We start from the raw sequence: 24233 nt of genomic DNA on the forward strand, positions 1-24233 counted from the left end.
TAGCCAAAGAGTTTGCCCCTGTTCGCTTTCTTGTAGCGATAAAACCTGGATAATAAGCTGAATATAGCATAAGGTGAACAAATTGTGCATTTATGATCTGTGTTTTATATGATGTCTATATTATTATTTATTTTTTTAAAAAAATTTTTTAAACAAGACAAACAATGTGTGAGCAATTAAATCATATTGAACTCACCTAATCTGAAATCTGGTTAGGTGTGAAAGAGCTGAAAGAGAGTCAGCAGTGGTTTGGTATATACATCATGGCAGAATCTTTCTCTAATGTCTCATGAGCTCTGTCAATATTTTGTGTGGATACAAATCAGGCAGAAAGTAATAGATTCCTGTAAGTATCTGCATGACGATTTTTATCTGCAGCCCTCTGTGTGGTTATTTTCAGTGCTCTTGTAATGTGTAATCTTTATAAAAAAAAAAAAATTAAAAATTGCTACAGTAGTGAGGAAATTGGAGCAGTTTTTTCAGTGCAAAAGTACAGCCCAAGACTTCATGCAGAACAAACTAATTATTTTCAAAATCGGTCAGAAAAATCAGCAAGCTGAAACCTAAGCATAGCAGTGGGAATCTGCATGTACATAACTGACCCAGTGGTGTTGGAGATTTACAATATCAGCAATAGAAATTAGAATTACCTAAATAATGTAAAAAAAAAAAAAAAAAAAAAATCACGAAGACAGATAAATAAATAACTTTTAAATAAGTTCCTTTTTACACTGTGAGTTTTTTCTGAATTCCGTAGTCTATGCGTATTATATAAAACATATAACTTATATTTTTATTACCTGTAATGGGAATAGTTGTAAAATATTGCAATATTATATTGTAAAGCTTCACAATAATAATTGCAATATGTTACTGAGAAATCTGTCCTGTATCATTACGTAATTTATTGATTGTATGACTTATCTCTCACAATTTCACCAGTAATTGTATCTGCCCTGTGGCATTTGCTATTTACTAACCTTCCATTGCTCTTCACACTTTCTACAATCCCCTTCCCCCTGTACAAGTCTTTGCTTTGTAATATTGGATTCAGAAATCTTGCCTTTTGAACCAGAAATTTCTTAGGCAAATCATGTCATTTTCTGTGTGACCTAAGATACTAGGGTCTTGGCCAACATAAATGCTTAATAACACCAAGATTGTTAAGATATCATAGGACCTGATTGGAATTTCATATTATTATGCATAGGAAAAAGGTAAGGAATTCAGCTGTGATAAAGTCCCATTAAAATATTTCCCCCAGAGAAAAAAATGAAGATGAGTATATTTGGCACCAGGTACCACTGATAAGTATTTCAATTTTTCAGAGAGGTGAAGTTTTATTCTTAGATTCCCATGACATTCTGAAGACAAATTATCACACTACAGTGCTTCAAGCATCCAACTCAAAAAAGGGGCTGATGAGTATAGAAAAGAAAGAGAACAGCATAAAACAATAAAAAAGGCTATAAAGTGAACAATGTATAATTCATTTTCAGGATCACTGCACCCTACAGAGTTTGACAGAAAATAAGAATGCTGTTTTACCCCAAAATACTCATTAAGCAATAAGTAAAGGTCATTGAAATTTGTGACATGGGATTACGACAAAGGAATAGTTGAACTGGGAGATCTCATCTAACATCCTGCTCCAAAGTCAGTCTTCCACATCCATGATAAAGTACTTTGGCCAGTCATTGATTAGTCCTTGCAGATTTTTATGGGAAGTTTTATCCTGCACTTGGTCAAAGAACAGTCCTTCTGATAGACTTCCTATCAAATTCAGCAGAAGTGACTTCTTTATATTCTGAAGAAATTAGAAGAAAATTTGTCCAAAATATTTTAGTCATACTGAAACAGTAAAATATTATTGAAAAAAGTATGATAAAGATATATGACATGTTCATTTGGAAAATAAGGATACAACATGAAATGCGCGCTGGGAAGGGGGTGTGTTTCCATATTTAAATAACACTATGTAGGATAGAATATGCTTATGACGGGGTGGCTTCAGGTCTGCTTGAAGAGTCCGAACTTGTGTTCCATGTACAAGATTTGAGAGGTTTCATTTACCTTTCAGTGCCTTCTCTCTCTCAGAAAACTGGATGCTATATTTGCAGTTATGTAACTCCATTAGTTAACACTTCAAGTATACTTTGGCACCCTATATTAAAAAAAAAATTCTCTGTAGGAAAGTATTTTTTAAAAATCTCAGTCTCAGGATAGACAGAACTAACAGGCACCTTGTTCACAGAGATGTTCCCTTTGTATGTTAGGTTTGAAATATTTTAGAGACATAAAACAGACTAAATGGCACTACAATTTCTAATTTGATACTTTATGGTAAAAAACAAGTAAGAAAGAACAAGAACATAATTATTTTTATTATTACTAACATCATAGACAAGTGACTTGCTTTTCAAAGCTGATAATCCAATTTGTTTCATAAAGAAAGATGTTTTCAATTTTAGTCTTTTTCAAAGAGTTATAACAGCTAGAGATTAAAAAATTTGATCTCTGAATCATTCTCCTCTCTGTTACCATTTCTCAGTTGAAAATTTGTGTAGCACAAAGCATTTAAACTACCTGGAAAATACAGGTTTGATCAAAAAGATCAAGTTCAAAGAGTTTCCAAATAGTGCAGATCATAAGCTGGTTTTAGTTTTTTTTCAAGAAATCCAAATGTGGTCTTTATGACATAACCAGGGTATGTATATTTCCATATACCTTTACATTTCAAGTGTAGTTTTAAATCAATAGACCTAAACTAAAATAAAAAAAAAATAGTTTGCTTAGTACAAGTGAACTTTACTTTTTGTACACAACCAGTATTTGATTTTTGCTCAACCCAAATCCTATGATGAAATTCGTTATTAAATATGTTGTGCTTGAGGCTTCAAAGCTGGCCTGAATTTTACTTGTGGGTGCTTCATCGCCAAATCAATTCCAGAAGATACGGGAAACAATTACTTTTTGTGGAGAGTTTCTGGCTGTGTGCTGTGAACAAACCAGGGCTTGATGCGGCTGTGCTACACGGAAGGATTTCCCTGAGACACCAAAGACAGAAGGAAAGTAAACAGAAGCTGCTCTGCCCTCAACCCAGGCTGCAGGAGGGGCATCGCCACTGCGCATGAACAGTCTGTGGACAGTGCCCTGCAGCTAATCACCATAGTGGGGGGGGATGAGTGACTGTAAGTGTAACCAATTGCAGCCTGCGCTTGCCGCATGGCCTTTTGGTATAGAGTATATAAGGCTTGGAAAAACGTGGTCTCAGGGACATTGATATTCAGTGTTGTTAAGAGTTCATTAAAGAGTACGGATGGTAAATTCACATTGAATTAGACTCCTTACTCTTGCCCGGCCCGCCCGTTCGATCAAAGAGCTTATGCCGGCGTCTGGATTCGTCGAATTTATTATTACTACAACTTTTAAACATGGAACATGGATATTAATTCAGATTTTTAAGTAAACAATGCTTAATAACACCAAGATTTTAATCTTCAGAATAAAGTCTAATCTAATTTGTTCCGAAACAGTTTATTTTAAAGGTGTGCAACATGTGTCAGAATTATGTTCACACTGTAAGCTTGGAAAATGCATGAAGACTGATCCATTTCTGTCCAGGACTCTAGCAGAAGATGTGGTAGTTCAGATATTTGAACAGTTCACTTAATTACAAATACCCTTACCAGGCTTTCCATGGAGCGTACCAGCTATTTGGACATTGAACATACATGATGACAAAATCTAGCATGAAGGTCCCACAGACCCTGATTTTGTTCAGGGTTGGCTAGGAATCTAATGCCCTTCAAGCTCTATGTGTCCTAAAATCAACTAAGAGTCCCAATCCCAACGTTCCTTTTCCCTTTGAAAGGTGTTTTGCTGGATGAGGATGTTTCTGCAGGTACTGACTGCCCACCAACTACAGTATGCTCTATTGCATGTACTTCCAGAATAAACCCAATTTAGAGGCAGCTAGTGTGGAAAGAGTGTTTTGGATCTTCAGGACTTCGTTGATTAATTAAAGGTTGAGATATGTTGATGGATTTGTAGGAGTCATATAACACAAAAATGCTACACAGCATCATGAAGCCCACAGAAAAGTCTACTAAACTCAAAACCAAATCTCTCTAGTTTTTGAAGACTGACTGTACCTAAATATAAATAATGCATTTGCCACATATGGAAGCAATAATATAAGAGGATAGTAAGCTTTGCTGAGGAAAAAAAAAAAGAAACGTTCAATGAATCTTAGATATGCAAGATGATCTAAAATCTTTATAAACATTCTTTAGAAAGTTTAAACACCTCATATGGGGTCCAAAACTAAAACCTCAAAACCACTAGTTCCTCCCCTGAACTTGCATTCAGATTCAGGCTGACAATATCTGTATTGCAAATATTATCTTACTATAATATACTTGGGGCGGGGTGGCTGTGCTGAGGCACATGTGGGAATTGCATAGTATGGTGGCACACAAAGTAAATTGGCCTGTGGACAATAAAGTAGAGCAAATAGGCTACAACAACAAAATCATATTTTCATTTCCTGCCATCCTTAGCTTCATTTTTGAATTTTATGTCAGACTGGGTAAGTAGGTCTTGCATGCAACAAGTTCCTTGTGAGTCAAGGTGCTGATATTTTCTAAGATGTAATGTGTTAGTAAAACCTCTTAACTCCTTTGAGAAAGAGTTGCATTGCATGTGTCTGAGCCTGATCATTGTGAATGTCCCTGCATGTTTTTTCTCTTCTATTCTGTGTCAATTTAGGATGATAACCCTGTCTGTTACCACTGACCTGGATTCATAGATGTGCAATGCCCTAACTCACTCATTTGGATATTGTATTCATCCTATACTGCTGTATTTCAATGTCAGGAAAGTGATGGGTCAAGCGGAATATCCACCACAAGTAAAAGTAATGAACCATTTAGCAGTTATAGTGTAGTCTGTTGCAAGGTATCTCTTGACATCTCCCTCTCTACCCATCTGTAGCAATAATCATATAAGACAGGCTTTGAAATAGTGACACCACTGAGTGACTATACCAGGTATTAAAATCTAGTTAGGATTACCATACCATTTCTGACATTGACATTGTTATTACTGCTGTATCACATCTCATGCTAAAAGACAGAATCCCTTTAGATAGTCACATTTCTTTGGTGAGTATAAAATACAGGACTGAAGAGAAAATATCCCGTTCTAGTTGTGATGAGGAATACAATAACCCATCACCATAGCAAAGAGTATATTTTATTTGAAAAATACAAATAGAAGATTTTTGTCCCTTTTGTTTATTAAAAGAAAATGTAACAATTTCTGTCAGTAACACTTGCATAAGGAGGTATACTTTACATTACTCTCTTGTTAAAAAAAAATATATATTTTTGGAGACTTTGGAAAAATAAGGATGGCCAAATACTTGCAACACACTCCTAATGGTCCTTAGAACACACTGTGTCATTTATATGTACTGCAAGTACAAGGTCTTAGAACATTATAATCCACAAAGTAACCCTAGGCAGCATAATTTCACATTCTTCTCTGCATTTAGAACATTTCCTTTGTGACCCTTCATGTGAGTCTATGAGTTTGGTTATCTCTGCACTGGTCCAATATTTAGATTTTTTACAGGATGATTTTACAAAGCCTTCGACCATAGAAATTTTGTAATGTCTTTTAAAAGCAGTGAGAATATTTTTACATAAATGTTTTCTTGCAGTATCCACAACATAAAGAACCACATCAATTAGAATTCAAAACCAAAAATGTTTATAATTATTTGATTTTCAAAGAAGAATGCAAAAATAAAGTTCATGACAGAGTGAAATTGCTTGAAATTTTACAGTTTTCTATGTGTGTGTAATAAATGGCAACACTGATAAATTCATTTGTTTTCAATGTAGGAATCTTAATCTAATGACAGTAGATTTCAAGCTCTTCCCTATTTTGAAAGTGTATTACATTATAATTTTGACTGGGTTTAGGTTGACAATAATTTTTTCCATTTTAAAGTACTTATGCAGACCATCTTCTCCAATGATGTGTCAAGATTACAGCATACTGAGTGCCCTCGCCATTACAAGAAAGAGGGTTTGTTTGAAGGAATGTAACTAATTAATTTGGTGTAAATGTACTATTAGTTGAATACCTGTTGCAGAAATAACATTGTAAATCAGAAAGCCCTTAGGCATCACTTTCTATGTGCCATTTAACTTCACTCAGTATCTTCCAGCTTAAGTAAAATTGGTGGTTTTCAGTGTTCAGTTGTTATGCGGCAACAGGATTACTATTTAGACTAGTAGGAAAATATTTGAGAATATGAGCACACAAAAGATCCATGAAAGCTTTATGCAAAGTCTATACAATCAGACTTAACCATAAAGTAGGAAAGAATTTCCCACGATACTTTCACTGAATGTGTACTTTGTTAAATTGGCAGTGCCAAAAATGTTCATGGCCTTCATGGTATACAGTGTTAATTTTCTTCCGGTTTAATCAAAGTTAACATAGAAATTCTCAAATATATTTTAAATCTGTCTCTAGGAGCAAAAGAAAAAATTGTAGGATCAGGAATAGAAATCTGTAAACCTGTTCTTTCTGCACTATGAGGCCTTTTCGGTGGCCCTGAAGATTTAATGTTCTGCTAGTTGTCATGCAAACAACACACACTGTGATGTGTATTTGAATAAAAACAGTAAACATAAAGCATGCAGATGTACTGTGGTAGAAAAGCACATATGGTGATCACTGTGGATGGGACATACCAAAGAGGACATACTGCAGCATCACTGAAGCAGTTTCTCGACAACCCTGCAGAGTTTTAAAGGATACAGAATTCTTGAAGCTGTGGGTACAATGCATATGCTGTGCAAAGAGTGCAACAGGAATGGAGAAAAAGAGGATTCTTATTTCTCTGAGATATGACCTCCTTCTCTCATTAACTTAATCAGAACGTGAGTGTTAAGGAGTGATTCTTTGCTTATGTCACTGTACTTCTGTTGGCTTTAAGCCTAAATATTCTATAATGAAAATAAAAATAAAACAATGGTGGGAACACTGTTTGAAGCACAAAATACAATTGATTTTCCCTGGTTTGGTGTAGGGCCAGTGGCAACAGATATAAAGATAACTAATACCTGGCTCTCAAAACTGTAATACAATAACTAAGGCAGTTTCCATCCAGATGTAGTATTAAGTATTATGGCCCATGGTACTACTACAGCTGAAAGATTTTCTTCTTAGCACTCAACTCATACAATATTAAAAATTAAGATGTTGACACAAAGCAAGTGCAATCTAAATCAAATTTATACTCATAAAATCCTGCATTACTAGTTGCTTCGTTCAGGCCGAAATTGAAACATATCCTACCCCTACCCTCCAAAAAAAAGACAGTTCCTAGACCATTATCAGCTTGAGTATAACTCTTATTACATTAAAGCATCTGTTTAATTTTACAATGAGAATGTCTACTTAAATGCACTTCTAGAAGATTCTGTATTGGGTAAAAAAAAATTTAAAAATTAACACAGATTATTAAACTACTTTAAAATCATCAGCAGAGCATTTTAGGATTTGGGATTTTTTTCCCTCTACATTGCCTTGTGGTTTCAGATGTTGAGAGAAAGGGAAACATTAAAATTTTCAATTTGCAAACAAAACAGTGTAGCAAAATCCCATTCTGGAACTACAGTGCAACCAACAGTTTTCCAAGTTTGAAAGGTTTCTTACAAAGCTACTTGCTAGTTTTTCCAGGAGGCTGTTTAAACCAAAAGCAGTCAACAACATTTCAGGACGGAGTTCTTTAAAAAAAAAAAAAAATTCTCAGAGTGGAACTGATCAGAAGTTTCACCACGTTTAAGACCTGCCCAACCATAGAGCAGAGAAGGGAAAGTTCTTAAAAGTCTGGTTCACCTGTGTGGTCCACAGTAAGTCAGCAATAAATATAGACCCTGCTTGGAGGAGCAAAAGGTATTCCCTTCTTTAATCAGATGACACCTAAAATGCATAGGGATGAATCCAGTGGAGTGCACAGAACTGTATCACTCTCCACACCAGCCCAAGAGAGTAAAGAAACACAACACAGCTTCTGCTTTGAACAGTGTGCATATTAAATGCATACTGCAAGAAGTTCACTTCCCTAAGCGAAGCTAGTTTTCTTAGAAGCAGAAGACTGTAATAGATGGTAAATCTTACAGGTCATAATCTTCCATGGGATGAGTTTCTGGTATTCTCATAGTATTATCACAATGAAGACAAATAAATGGTTAAAGTTTAAAATAAAACAAAAGAAAATAAAATAATTTGCTAGATTAGGTATTAAGCAGAACTGTTAAGCAGTTCTGCAATGATAAAAAGACACTAACATGAGAAATCCATTTATTTAACCCACAGGAACCACAATAATTGTACATTTTAATTTTTTCTTCCTCTACCGACTTCAGCTATTCCTGTTCCCATGATACTTGAAATAAAGAGAAAAAAGCTTGCTCTTCTTAGATTGAAATTACTCTAAAATACATTAAATATCAGTAGATTAAACCAAAAAAAAAAAAAAGCATCATCATCTCATTCTCTTTGCTTCAGTTTTCCCTGTTCCAATGTCTTACTAGCATCTCTATTTTGCTCCTAGTCACGCACAAAAATAGAGAGACATTATGATTAAGAAAACTTTGTTTTAAACTGACTGTTGTAGCTCCTGGATTCAGACCAGCAAAAGACCAGGAAAGCTTTATCTATTGACATAAGTGAAGCACAGTGAACCAAATAACTGCATGCTTTGATAGGGTCACCATTCCTATTTTTATTGAAAGAGTCTAGGTTTCATCTGCTTCACTGTATAAAGAGTACTGTGGACCCATTTAAATTGAATGAACGATATTCCTGTGAAAAGACAAAAAGAAAAAGGACAACACTGGAAACAATGGTTCCTCTAGGACATAGTTACAGAGCAAGTCAGGGGTTATGGGCCAGAGCTATGTTTGAGCTAACAGCTCATAATGCCCTCCCTCTCCTAGCTGGTTATGAGCGAAAAGATTATGAAGGACATAATGGAATGACATCATCTCAATGCTAGATGCTAAATGCTAAAGTAAATCATTAAAGGACTGTTTATTTAAGAGGGCAGGTGTGGCTTATCCCTTCTGTAAAGGAACACACACGGTTAGCATTTCTCATACTCTGTTGGCTACCTCATATTTGGATTACGAGGCCTAGAACACATCTAGAAATGCAACATCACAACCAACTGCAAGAGATTTGCTCCTCCGTTATTTATTTTCCTAAACAGGCATGACCATAAACTTAGTGTAGCTTGGAGATGTTAAGCATTTTGCAATAAAAATGCCTTTTCTTGGCTTTACTTCAGGTATTGTTACAGATACAGTACCACAGACTTTTTGAGCAATTAAAAAATATACACAAGGGACAATAGCTTCTTTTTTCAGTATTTTTCAAAATTTTACTTTCTTCAAATTGGAGAACCCAGTTTCAAACATGAAAAGGGCACTTGTTCTACAGTAACTGCATACAACTTCCACTGTTCCAAGTACTGTCTTCATTTTTTGTTACCGTCGCTGTCATTATATCTCCACTTGTTTAGGAACTTCTTTGCTCTGGGAATTACAACTAGGTTGTTCTTTCTGATTCTATTTCCCCGTAGAGTTCAGCTAGTTTCTTGAACTCAGGTCCCCAGTCTCCAAGGTAATTATAATCCTCATCAGAGTGTGTTGTGGCTGAATCCAGAGAGCTGATAGACCCAGTTTCTGATCTATGACCCTCATAGGCATATGTCTGTAGAGAGTCATACGGGGGCACGCTGGGGTCCAGATCAGCCTCTGCCAGTCTTTGTTTAATGAACTCCTGAACATCTATACTGTCGAGGCTTGAGGAGGGATGATGCCTGGTCGCAGGCTTCACTTCAGGACGAACATCCCTACGGTATTTTAACTCCTCAGCAGCTGATGGATTCCGCAGTGCAGTGATGTCAAATGCTTCTGTGTCTTCTTCTCCACCACCCTCATCATCATATGTCACAACATTTTCCCGAACATCTTCTTCCGAAATGATCAAGGGCTCCTTCTTGCTACGTCTTAGAGTGATGAAAAGGACCACTATTGCTAAAGAGAAAACTGCAGATATTAGATTAGGTTTAAAGTTTACATCTGAAATAAGTGGACATATGCTAAAGAAATAGCAGACACTACGTTACAAATATATAGTAGTAATACTTTCAAGCTAATACTGGTATTTGGAATTATTACATCAGGCACTTGTCTGTAACAAAAGGGTCACCAAACCTGTCAAATCTGGAAAAGAGTGTGCTTATGTTCCTAAGTGAATGCCTTTGTTGTGTAAAGTGTTAGCTGAAGATAGATTGCTGTATGCCTGGAAAGCACCCATGATGTCCATACAGCAGTGTTTTGACATAGCAGCTTGACAAAGTGCTGAGACCACAAAATTAAGGGGAAAATTCATAATGTTGTGCTGAAACTACAGACTTCCAATACAGCCTGATCTTCCAAAGGGCCCGTAAAGATTGTTCTGCTACTGAATATTTTCTTTGTGAGGATTACTGGTATTTCTTGAGCCAATAATGAAATTAGATTATCAGGGATCTCATAAAGGAAATAAAAAGGAATAATATTCTTTCAGTTAAATGAGAAATGAGTAACTAATGCTGACATTTTTTCAGAAGCATTATTAAGGGGCTTTCAGTGCTTAATTAAAACCAATATTTAGCATATATATATTGAATTAAAATGTGAAAAAATGAATACTCAGTCTTCTATGATAAAATATAATACTATAATCTAAATGCATTACTATACATTTTAAAGTATCTTTCTGACAAGAAAGTTCTGAAGTAAGATGTAAGGAAAGTAATCTTTAGAAAATGTGGAAAAAAAATCTACAAGATCTCCTATGCAGGTCACAGTGCATTTTCCATATTTTTTTGCTGTCTCTATAAGTATGCACAAAGGTACATGAGTAGTACAGAGACATGTACTCAGCAAGATGTGCCTCTGAGAGAAGAAAAAAGAAAAAAGAAAAAGAATATTAACTAATGGGTAACATCCAAATTGGCCTGGGGAAAAAAAAAATCAAGAGAAAATGCACTTGCAAGGGCATTTATCTAATGGAGTAATCTTATACTCTCATATGTCCCTTGCCCCCATGGATTATGTTGTGCACAACTATCAGCTTACCCCACAGAGGTAATTAAGAAGTTGTTTTTCTACAGTGTTAATGGTGCTTCTTACAGTGTAAGGCATTTCAAAAAGCTTTCCTCATCTCTTTTCTATAATTTTTCACTGTTCTAGATGTGGAATTAGAGTCAGCGGTTTTCAAAAAACTTCCAAATTACAAAAGAAAGATCTGCAGTGTTAATTACTTGATAACCTCTGAAACGTAGTTTCTTGTGGATTCCAAATATTCATGAATTGGCATTCTTCCCTATTAATTTTAGCTAAACCTTTCCCCCTTAATCACAGCTATGTGTTTCTAATTACCTCCTACTACAAGGCAGTCTCTGGCTCAAAAACATCATGCTAAAAATTTCTGCCCTGCCGCATTCAGAGAACCAGTGGAAGGATAGCATTCCTTAAGACTGAAAATGGCTTACCAAGAAGAATGACGACACAGAGCAGGATTGCAATTAAAGCTCCTGTGCTCAAACCAGCTGAGGAGAGGAAAGCTTCAGCGTGGCAAGTTCTCACTCGTCCATCTCTCTCACACGCACAAACCCTAATTGTGAGAGTACTGCTGCTGCTGAGAGGGGGCACTCCACCATCAGAAATCAAAAGTGGGAGGTAATAGATATCTTGAGCGGTTCGACTGTATCTCCTTCTTCTTGTCAGAATACTGGCTGTATTATCTACAATATCAAAACCAGAATATCATTTTAATGAAGCAAAAATTTTTAAAAAAATTTTATTGGCTGTTTGTTTGCTGTTGAGTAGAAGCATGGAGCATCTTAAAACTCACCAGTCTTTATCTGTGAAAATGCAGAATCTAGAATTAAAACTTGGCAGGAAGTATTTGTGGACAACAGAGAAGAAAGAGGAAGCAGAGAGAAGTAATTAGCACTACATAAGATTATTAAGATAATGTACCTTTCTTAGAGTCTAAATGAACTTTGACAAACATTTTGGGACCAGTTTTCAAGTGTTTTAATTCCACGTTATGATGGTAAATTGTAAATTGTAAATGTGAATACCTGGAATTTTGATTTTTTTTTTTTTTTTTTTTGTGGAATTCATCCACAACATAAAATCCTGTTGATTCTAAGAAGAATGTTAAGAGGTGTTCAGTAAAAGTTAAAATAAGACCTTAATATCTTACTGTGATAGGTTTTATAAATCAAACGAGCTTTCAGAAAACCTCTGAAGGGACAGTAGCCAAAGACTCTTGCTGTGGAGAAGTCAGAAGGAAGAAGGGAAGAGGGATGGTGGAAGGGAAGGCGAAAAGAACAGATATTATGTGTTGTAAACTGGTGGAGGTATAAGGTAAGCAAGCAAAGGGGAGATAGTAATTCAAGATTACATCACTATTATGTTAGCTACAGGTCTATCTGGCATATATTACAGCCAGTGAGAATACTAATGCTTAACACACACATTGCAAGAGCATTTGTATTCACTAATTAGGACAGTAAGCACCACCCACATCCCTTTCAGTCCAAGAAATTAAGGGGAATAAAGAAAGTGCAGGGGAATAAATGCTAGTATAATACATACTTATATCTTGGTTTTGTATGTGCAAAATGCAATTTCAATTCGTTGCCATCACTTTAAAAGTACTGGCGCCTTAATAATAGCTCACAGGTAAATCAAATAAAATTTGAGATAGTGAGAAATCAGAGACATGTGCATTTGTGAAGGGAGACAGATGGGGACAATGAAATGGGAAGAGGGATTAGAAGAGAACACTCCTCTCATGCTACTTGCCCGTGATTAACGGTCACACAGTTTCCAAGTTATGGGTTGTAGGTTTGGAGTTTTTTAACAAACAACACAGGAGTGATAAGTACAAAAATACGTCTGCTGGGATTCTCTTCCTATTACAAACTAACCAGTTTGTTTTTGTTTTCTTTTGGTTTTTTTTTTTGTTTGTTTGTTTTCCTTCCTTACCACTGTGGCTACAACATTAAATGTGTTTATCATAACCTTGGAAAAATGAAGCCTGTAGCTCTTTGTGAAAATCTAGTGCAACAATGCAGCTAGTGTGGCATATTTTAGCCCATATGACTGATAACTTTCCACATGCATATTTGAATGAAGTTTTTGTTCAAACTTTGACACAAACTGTTTACGAGGTGACTACTCTTCATGCCACATCTGTCAAGCTCTGTACCAAATTTTAAAACATTCATTTTAACTTACTTATCTCAAAATTTTGCTTTTGCATATCACCTAACGCTGGTACTGAGAAAAACTCATAGTATACCCCCCATCAGCATAATATTATAACATAACATATTTGGCAACAGGTTTCACACAATATATATATGTATGAGGTAGGAAGTGATAAACTTGCTGGTGAGTCAAGAACTGAGTATCAGATTCTATTGCTTTGAAGTTCATCAGCTTTTATTCGCTACCCTCCCTATCTGATTTTGAAATCTCCAGCATGGTGAGTTTGTTATAAACTCATTAAGTTTTGTTCTTCTCATTTGCATTGAGTGCAAAATATGTTATTTATTTATTTATTTATTTATTTATTTGCAGTAGGTTTTGAAGTCCTCTTCTACTTCTTGAAGTCAAGATATGTTTTTGACACCTGAATCCCAAGATTCATGCCAGCTTCCTCTATAGAGGCATGACACCAGCCATTTATAATGCCATTTATATTAATTCCATTTACAGAATCCTATTGCAACCAGAAGGAGACAAACAGGTAATTCTTTCATCTGAAAAGTGTCTGACACAGAGTAAGACCATCATGTTGTGGAAATTATATTTGCACAAAGGTTATAAAATGCATATAATAAAACATACTATTTTCCTTAAAAGCTTGCCAGATACTGCGCACACACACAAAGTGTTTTCATAAGCTGCAGAGGAACTCAAACACAGAGGTGATTAAAAAATATACAGTAAGTCAGTATCTTCTTTTGACATAGGATTATGGAAATGATTCCTATAAAAGTGTAGCATATGACACACAGAAATGTTTATTTCATTTTTATAAAAACACTTTAACTTTAGTTGTTTTCTATATTGCTTAATTTGTGCCTGTGAAACATTATTAAAACGTACTGTGGTATTCTGGTAATGTGGAATTTTTTTCGTACCTTGTTGTTAAGAAATATATTATTTCCACATTATTCTGCAACTACACCAGGCAGCAAAGTGTTCTGTACTATAATTGAGTCAATTGATTGAAGAAATCAAGCTTGCTATCAATGTAATTCAGATTGCATTTATTATGTAAAGAAAACTCTCCCCTAAAGCAGAGTGAGCTGTGGCCTTATGTACATAATTACAGACTGTGCCCTCCCATGGAGGTCTTACTAAGCTCTGCCAATCTAATTCTAAGATACACGGAAGTCTAATTTTACAAATTTGGACCAGCTTGTTCTTTGATACATGTATGGTCTTCTACTTTTAATAAAATGCAGTATATGAACAATCTCAGACATCTATTTTAAAATACTCCTAAACCAAACAAGTAATCTTATGGAACACAAACTACAAAGATTGTCTGTATGTCTTTCAAATTTTCCAATACACATTGGTATAACCAGGGGGTAAAGTAAGCAGCTGGTTTATCTTTCTGCTACGTAACATTGCATAAAAACACTTTTGCCCATGTTTTTTTTTTAACTAATATCTTGACCATTTGCCACTCTCTCCCCTTATTTATACTAGACTGTCAGTCCCAACTTCTCTAATACTGCTGGAGGACACAGATAAAATATTCAGTGGTTACAAGAGGGAAATCACCATAGAATACAAAATGACATTTGGTTGGTCTGCCTGTCAGCTGCCAAAGCAGCAGCAGATTGAGCTCTAGATACAACCCAAGAGCAGAAATAAACTTACGTATCTATGATTGGTAGAGAATTTCAAATGAAGACATATTATGCATAAAAAGAAGTTAACATTCTCATTTTATATCTATAAGTTGATGACTGCTACTTCTGTCTTTCTACACTCAGAAAAAAAGCTTCATTATCATTTCCCCCATATGCATGAAAAACTCCACTGACTTTCTCATTGTTCAGAAACCAATTTACAATTGCTTCCCTTCCTTGAAATACAACTTGTTAAAGATTAGTAGCAGAGTTCCTATCTAACAATTTATCTTTTTACCTCCTGAAGTTGCAGGTTGTTATACAAGAAGTGCAAAGCTCCTATGTGCACTTTTTAGCACATGTTCTTGCCAACACAAAGAGAAAGGAATTTCAAAGAAATGGCAGTTCTAAGGATAATTATATTTCAAGTTACAACAAATGAGGAGATGACAATCACACAACATAGCTGTCCAGAAATAATACCTTAAAAACATAAGGTTATGTCAAGGACTCAAAATGAAATTCCCTATTGATACTAAGTGACACTGTATCCATGAGCTAAGCATGAATTTAACATCTGAGATATCTTTTATCCCAAAAGAAAACTTCTCAAAACTGCTAAATCCAAAAAGTGACAGTAAGTGGTTTTACCAACAGTAACAACAGTCTAATTTCTTCTTCATACTCCGATTTATTTCTGTTCTGGTGCCTACAAGCACCAAACTTCAGTTCAGCTGCCTTGTCCATATAAGTAAGAAAATTGTACAAGATTTTGTCCATGTGAATCTTCCTGGGCCTATAGCCAAATAAGGCTCAATATTCAAATCTGAGCAAGAAAGCATAACCTCCTCTTTTTATCTTCTGGCATAAATCTAAAAAAGAGTGAATGATCCAGTATCACCATGCAGCTATAGAAGAAGTGATGAAAATGTGGCCTAAAAAGAAAAAAAATCAGAGACTGAATATAGTGAAGAAGAACTGAGGATTTCTGAGCAGAAACCTAGCAGCAGTGAAAGGATTTAAGCACAGACACTATTGGCAAAGTTGTAAAGGAAAGAGCATTGATGTGAGCATGTATGCGATAAGGATAACTGTGGACAAATGGGAAGAACTATGGGGGGGGGGGGGGGCGGGGAAACAACAACAAAAAACCAAAACCAAAACAACAACAACAACAAAAAAAAAAAAAAACACCACAAAACTGTGAGAAAAATAAAAAGAAAATACCAAAACTATAAAATGGAAAAACTAGATAATTCAAATGTTACAGTGAAAAAATCTGAAAAGAGCTGTAATTAAACCATGCTTCTCTGGAGTGGAAGATCTTGCCAAACAAGGAACTGACATTTTTATACTGGAAAGTATAAGTTACAGTTGCTCTTTCAACATTAAACTGTTTTTCTTGTATCTTTAACATCATAGAATTAAATACTAGCATAAGACACAATTTGAGGCAAAGAAAGAGCCAGGATCAAATTTTAAATTTCAAAGATGCACCATGGTGAATATATGGTGTTTGTATTCTATTGACTAATAACTAGCCTTGAAATTTCTGTTCCCAATATCATCAGAAGTGATAATTGTCACTATTGCTCTCAATATTACAAAGTTACAGATAGTAACTCTTGGTCTGTGTGTGTACATATATATACCACAAAGTAATTAATCTCTTACATGTTATTCTTTCTTACCAAATCTTTTAGAATATTTTACAAATGAGTTCTCTAACACTTTCACAGAAAAGGAAACTGCATCAAATAACTGATTTTCTGACAGTCACTGAAAATCAAGGATAGGGGAAAGTGACCAAAACTACTGACATTGGCATAATGCAGAAAACATGTCCTTGTGTTTTTTTCAGAGCTCTATTCTTGAGGACAATTGTATGCAAAGGTAGTGAATAAAATGAATAGGTAATAAACGTTTAGTCAAACTGCAATGCCAACTACACCCTGGCAGCTATTCTGATGTTCTAAGTTTCCATGTTTTAATTGTTTACATTCCTTATCAAAACCTAATGGATGACCTCTTGAGAGTGAAGGTAGAAAGCAACTTCTAAAAGAAGGATCTTAGCATAAAACAAAAAAACCCTACTAACTATAAAAGCTACAGGCATCCAAGTATGAAGACAGGATTGATGACCTAAGAAAGCATTTACTGAGGGGAAATTAAAATAAAATAAAATAAAATAAAATAAAATAAAATAAAATAAAATAAAATAAAATAAAATAAAATAAAATAAAATAAAATAAAATAAAATAAAATAAAAGTTATTTCAGCCATGCTTGTTTGAAAGGGAGGAGGGAAGTCAGCAGCTGAGAAATTCCTTCGATACCTGAAAACAGATACAGTGAATAGACAGGGAAAACAAGTGTCTAGAATAGCAACAATAGCACTAGGTTGATGAGAACACAGATCTGATTCTTCTAGGCCTGGAAGGACCTTTTTTATCTCAATAAACTATGAACTTCACCCCTGAGAAGTATGAAAAGAACAGGGACTTGCTGGACATGAAAGGGCTGACTGCTAAGGGAAATTAAGAACTACAACACAGGGAAAGAAAGATTTATCTGATTCCTTGTGGTACACATTGCCTCATTTCATGATCTAAACTTTCTCACATTTGGGCTGTGCTTTGGAAATATGGCAATTAGAATTTAAGATTCAACTCAAGTGAGTTTGAGGTTACACATGGGAAATTCAGCATGGCTCTAATGCAGCAGATCTTCAAACTGAGATGTGGCAGTTTATTAAGCCAGACTGCATGCTGTATACAAAACTATTACCACATTCCTCTTTGAATTGTCTCTACCTTTTTACACTGAGCTTCTGAACTAAGAAAGAAGAGGAGGGCACAGGAAAATCACGGAAGCTGAGATACAATGATAACGTTGTGGAAGGTGACTACAGGACACTTTGGAGGATACTCATTTATTTTTCACAATTTGAGAATTCCTTTGACACATTATATGTTACAGGCAGACACAAGAGAAATGGAAATAAAACCAGTAAAAACCTGTTTATAGTTTAAAGCATGTTTTAATTTTCAGCTCTGCTTATATCAGCAGTTCAATAAATTTTCTGAGAAGTCATAACTAATTAAAAACAAAGGAATTATATTGGAGTGATTTGCATTTCTTATATTTCTAAAGTTAGAGCTGTTAAGTTTTTTATGTGGCACTATGTTGATAGACATTTCTCTTACATTTCTTTACCAATAACTCTTGCAGGTTGTTGGGGTGGGTTTTTTTGTTTGTTTGGTTTGGTTTGGGTTTTTTTGTTTGTTTGGTTTGGTTTGGTTTGGTTTGGTTTGGTTTTTTTTGTACTGGTTTGAAAGTTATTGCCAGTGGACAAAAAGCTATTGCCAATGCCTAGTTCAGTGGGTGGAAAAGGCGAAAATCAACTTAGTAGACTTTTGGGGCCTGAAAAATAGTTATTAGCTTATGGATTGGTTTGTGAAACACCAACAGGTAGCAACACTGAAAACAAATGCATGAAAAACCTATACACTATGTGTTAACTTACTTACCTATCTCATCCATCTTAGATCCAAATTTTTTAAACCAGAACTGATCCAAAATATTCAGAGGTCTGAAAAAGAAAAATGTCTCCCTCTATTGTACCCAGTCCTGGTCTTCTGTCCTTTGTACCTGCACTAGAATTCTGTCTTTGCTTTCATATGTTGATTCTGTGATAATACCTGCTCAGGTATTCAACCTGTTTACAGTAACAGCACTTCTATGGACTGTACTTAGAGTCACCATGCATAATGCTAACTTTGCACTTTCTCAGATATGATTTATTTCAAGTTACATCTTGTCTTTTTCACAGGGTTATATTTCATTGAAGGATAGTAGTAACCTGCAATACTACTTAACCATAGCATGTCACTTTGATGTAAATGAAGGCAGGAACTATGTAACTGTTTCCTGCTTATTCTAAATTGCAAAGTGAGGATTTCAGCCTGACCTTTTTTTGATGCCACTTAAGACTCCCTGGAGCAATTAAGACATAGTCTGGTATCTGGCATGCTTATTTGCAACTTTAAAACCTGTAAGTCGGTTCAGTGGCCCGCTACAGACATCTTGTGCAATATAGTTGAGGATAAGAATTTTGCACAAATCAGGAAAGAGACATAAACAGAAACTTCTTCAAGGGAATCCACACTGGGATGAAATGAATTACTCTCCAGAAGTTGCTCTTTTCCTAAATAATAGTAATGTCAAGTAAAACTGCTTTTTTTTTTTCCTCATTTTTGATCTTTGATACAGGAAAACTGTTGATTTGCATCACAGGCACGAGTGGATGAACACAGTATAAATTTCTAAAATTACTAAATATTTTCTTGCATGTAAGCGAACTGTTCTCTGACGGTTCAATCTTCAGCCAACTCCCTGAAAAGTGTTGTGTAACTTCTGAAAGAGGTCTCTAATAGGCAACAAAATAGGCAGAAAGAGGGAATGAATTTTTTAAACTTAGAGAGAGAGAGAGACTACGAAACTTTGTGTGCATCTCTATATTGATGGTTGGGGATATCATAACAATGGCACAAGCTCACATGCATTTTCCATCAAACCAAGAAATTTTGACAGCTATATCAACCAGTCTTTAAGCATTTCGAAAAGCATTATGATCATTTCAGGATTAAAAAAAAAAAAAAAAGTACAATTTTAAAATTCAGTACTTAGAAACAGCTCTGTTTTGAATGATTTTTTTCACCTTTCCTCTGATTCTTCCACAGAAGTTAGTTTTAGTCTCATATTGCCCTTGAAAATTTTTAACAGGACATCCAAAAGCAGATATTTTTGATTAGGAAAAAAAAAGTATAAATTTAAGATATTACACACAAGTTAAAAAAAGCATTAAAAAAAAATCTAAAATAACATCCTAAAAAACAAAGTGAGAAGATATGCAGCATCTCAACTGCAACATAAAGCACTTCTAGATTAAAAAAGTATTTGACTGCTCAGGTTTTAATAGAAATCATAACATTTTTTTCTGGATAGAATAAATTGTAAACAGCCCTGTTTTCATCAAAAAGCCTTCATAAGTACAATTCCCAGACAAACAAAAAGGCATTTTCCCTGGGTTTGCTCTCTAAAATCACAGGAAATGATTAAAACTTAATGCATTTTCTTTGTATAGGAAATAAATTCTATTTCAGCTCTTGTTCTGTCTGGCTTACATGTGTACAGATACCACTTCATTTTGTTGTCTGTCCCCTTGTTCATACCCTTAAGCCTTTACTCTCACCGAACAGTACTTCGTCAGTATCTAAAAAACCTCAAGTATCAGCAAAGAATCTACCAGGTAGGCTAAGAGTCCAGTCAGTAGGGAGAAAAGTATCATATTCTGTCTTCTCAATTTTTTTCTTTAAAATGAAACACCTGCAGCATCCAGAAGGCAAACCAAGCAGCAATTTGGTTCTGCTGGACTGCATGTTTGCTATAGCCTTGTGGCTACATATCCCTAAGGGTTTTAGGCTCTGAATTATGACAGTGCATATTTAAAGACTGGAGCTTTAAAACTGTGAATTGTTACTGAGTAAAGGCACAAGTCCAGGCTCAAGAGATAAAAGCTTAATTGGTCATATGATCAATTATCTGAACTAACACTTTAATTCCTCTGCTGAAGTAATACAATATTATTGGCCTGAATCATACAAATACTGAGACTGTATACTGCTGCAGTCTATACAGGTAGGTAGGGACAAACTATGAAATTTCATGCTTCTGCAAGTCCTCTAGATTTCAAGGTGCACAGATACAAGCGTTAATATTAAGGATCCAATTCACTGCTGCAGAGTCTTTTGATCTTGTAGCTCTAGTGCTGATAGTGAAGTAAGAGAACATTCATGCAATAGTATTTTTAGTCTCAAAGAGCAGAATTCTGTTGTTCTGGGTTATGAAAACATGGGAAGAAAATGTCTACTGAGATTTCTTTGACATGAAACATTTGTCCTAAAGAAATAAAAGGAGAGAATGACTGGAGCCAAAGATGACTACAAGAGAAATATAGCTTTGCAGTGACAGATACAGCTACCACTGACTACCACTTTCAATGTGACATCAAGATTATTTTTTTTTATCATTCTGCAAAACATTATTGAAAACTCTTGTAAGGCAATTGCTGTATGTTTTTCCTTTTAATTTCTAGGAATGTCAGCCTTTATAGAATTATTAGATCCAGAGGTAAAAATAGCAGCTATCTCGTGTTAAGAGCATTCTGATACTTTTAACAGCTGTTGCTCAAAAATGTCAATTTTCAAAAGTGCAAACCTGTCACAGACAGAAGAAAAGCCTCTCCTGTCCACCATCTCTCAGCTATTTCCTATAATACAAAGCAACAAATACAAATTTCTGAATAGGAATAGATGATAAATACAAAAGTTGCAAGTGCTTGAAAAATGAATATTGCAAATAAAATTTATAAGTGTTTCACTAACATTGCACTTATAGATTGTATCACAAAGAAAATGTGCCAATAATGGACAGTGTTTAAACAGTACAAACAAAGATTCAGGCATTGAGCGAAACAGTGACAATGCTTTTCTTTTTAAGATAAACTTATTGTTATGATTTGAGTTAAACTGTTATTGTGGTAGTTATGTGGGTAAATTGGGAATTGCATTTCTGGAGTCTCTGTACATGTTAAAGTTTTATGTGAGATGCTACAGGAAGTGCACACTTACTTTTTGTATCTCCTTAAATGAAACAGAAACATAATGCACAACAGGCCTTCACCTTAAAGGACAATTTTTTCCATTTCCTTCCCCTACTTCCCCCTGCCAAATCCAACTTAAGATAGTCCAAAGACTGCCTTCTGCAGTTGGTGGTAAAGTCATTGCTCACTTCTCCTGTGGAGGTAAGAAGAAAGCAGCAAATACTGCTGCATACTTATATCCAAAGTATGACATTGATGCATTAAAGATTTATGAAAATTTTTCACCCTCTTATAAATCAACTTATGTTGAAACGTTGAAATGCAGCCTGCAAAGTATAACACAGCATTTTCCATTGGTAATAAGCACATATAATGCGGATCCCAATTAAAATATGTTCAGAACCATGAAATATCTACTTCATCATGAACCACAACTTTATTATTCGAAAGTATATTGATGTGTCTTATACTGAATGAGCATGGCCATGGTATCCCACATGAGATCACAGTCCAATACTCAATGGGTTTATTTCAGTCTTAAGACTCATATACAAAACTGCACAATGGTACACTTTATTTCAGGAACAAGCCTCTGGCTTCTGCTATAATGCTCCATCACAATCTGAGTGGAATTGATACACTAATCTGGGAAAGGACTGAAGTCATCACTTAAGGAATATTTTTAATATATTAGTTAGTCCTTCAAATATTATTATTTTTTTTTAATATTGATAGATACTGGATTGATCGTTTTTGGAACCAGCTATGAAGGCCATGAATTTAGACTGAACAAACAGCATGACTGGTTGTTTTTTTTTTTTTTTTCTTTCTGTAAGTATAGTTAAACATTGGAACAGCTTCTTTAGGAAGATTAAACAGTTTCCTTCCCTGAAAGGTTATGAAAACAGATAAAAAATATCTGTAAAGAATAATTTAAACATCACTGTATGTGCCTTATGTAGCAATGATGGAGTTAATGCTCCTCAGTCATTACAGTTCAGCAGTGACTTGTAAGATCTCAGAAGATATTCCATAACACTACTGTAACAATATAACTATTAAAGTCAACTCACACCCACTTCTTTACATGCATACCAGCTGATCGGAGCCAGCACAGCGAGAGCCAGAGCCGGCGAGGTTCAGTTGACTACGAGATTTAGCCGAGATTAGAAAGCTCAGAGGGAAACGTACAGGGACAGCGTGATTCCCGGTGGTCCTGATGTCCCCAGAAGCCCCGGCAGCCATTGCGAGAGAGCGGCTGACCTGGCGGGGGGCGTTCCCACGGTGACGGCGACCACACCCCCTCCCCTTGCCTTGAAAAAGCCTTTGGGAGGGCAGCGACTATTTGCTGCCCACCAGGTGCAGAGAGGAGCCACCAGCTTGTGCAGCGGGTGTGGCAGCTTGTGCAGCGGGTGTGGCAGTTTGTGCAGTGGGGTGCAGAGAGCACTTGTTGCTTGTCATTCCCTCCGACTTATTGTCAGCGTCCCAGACTGCTGATGACCACGGTCACCTCCAGAAGGAGAGGTTGTCTCAAAAAGACTGTGGCAACGCAGACTGAATTTCTGTCCCGAACGGTGGCTGTTCAGGTCTCCGGCTGCAAGGAGTGCCAGAGCCTGCTGCTGCCGGAGGAGGGAGGCCAGCACTCTACTTGTGTGAGGTGCGAGCAGGTGCAAGATCTGCTCAACATGGTTGTGAAACTTAAGGAGGAGGTTGAGACGCTGAGGTCCATTAGGGACTGCGAAAGGGAGATCGACTGGTGGAGTAATACCCTGACGTGCCAGTTAGAAAGGCCCCAGGGAGGTACCCCCAAAAAGGAGATGGACCTCCTGCCCCCTCGGGCAGAGGCAGAGGTCCTGAGACAGCCCCACCCTTGTCACTCTCGAGCAGAGGTAAGTGACCGAAAAGAAGACGAGGGTTGGAAGCGTATTGCAGTTCGGCATCACGGGCAGCCCCCCTCCCTGCCTGCTTCACCTCCCCAGGTGCCCCTCCGTAATAGGTTTGAGGCCCTGGATCTTGAAGAAGAGGTAGGTGAGGAGGTGGTGCTAAGCCTGCCTACAAGATCACATAGGAAGAGGCGGTTGACTACACAACTGAAGACTACCTCTGATAAGAAAGATAGAAGGGTGATTGTAATAGGAAATTCCGTTCTGAGAGGAACAGAGGGCCCAATATGCAGGGTTGACCCTCATTTTAGGGAAGTCTGTAGTCTACCTGGAGCCCGGATCAAGGATATTGCTAGAGAGCTCCCCAGACTGGTGCACCCGACAGACTACTACCCACTGCTGGTCTTCCAAACAGATGGGGAGGAAGCTGCTTCCTGTAGTCTGAGGGGAATGAAGAACGATTTCAAGATGTTGCGAAGGGTGATGAAAGACTCAGGGGCTCAAGTGGTCTTCTCTTCACTCCTTCCCTCTTCAAGTGACGATGTGGGGTGGAATGGGAAAATTCAATCTCTAAATGGTTGGCTCCAAGACTGGTGCTACAGGCAGGGCTTTGTTTTTTTTGATAATGGTTGGTTTTACAAGACTCCAGTCTGGACAGTGTTATG

At 36.2% G+C, this 24233-nt stretch overlaps 1 protein-coding gene across 5 annotated transcripts in view; it reads right to left on the bottom strand.

Moving 5' to 3' along the window:
- Positions 1–5291: 5291 nt before the first annotated feature.
- CDH18 (cadherin 18) overlaps positions 5292–24233 on the bottom strand; it is a 560106-nt gene continuing 541164 nt past the window's right edge. For 4 of the 5 annotated variants that reach the window (XM_071804488.1, XM_071804489.1, XM_071804487.1 and 1 more), the window contains 2 exons: positions 11630–11881; positions 5292–10136 (listed from right to left, as the gene is read on the bottom strand). In XM_071804488.1, the coding sequence (XP_071660589.1) occupies positions 9634–10136; positions 11630–11881 (755 nt within the window). In that variant the 3' untranslated portion in view covers positions 5292–9633. The remainder of the gene's footprint in view (positions 10137–11629; positions 11882–24233) is intronic. The other variant, XM_065830393.2, reaches the window with a different exon arrangement.

The sequence above is a fragment of the Patagioenas fasciata genome, chromosome 2, assembly GCF_037038585.1.
Source record: "Patagioenas fasciata isolate bPatFas1 chromosome 2, bPatFas1.hap1, whole genome shotgun sequence".
Taxonomy (NCBI): domain Eukaryota; kingdom Metazoa; phylum Chordata; class Aves; order Columbiformes; family Columbidae; genus Patagioenas; species Patagioenas fasciata.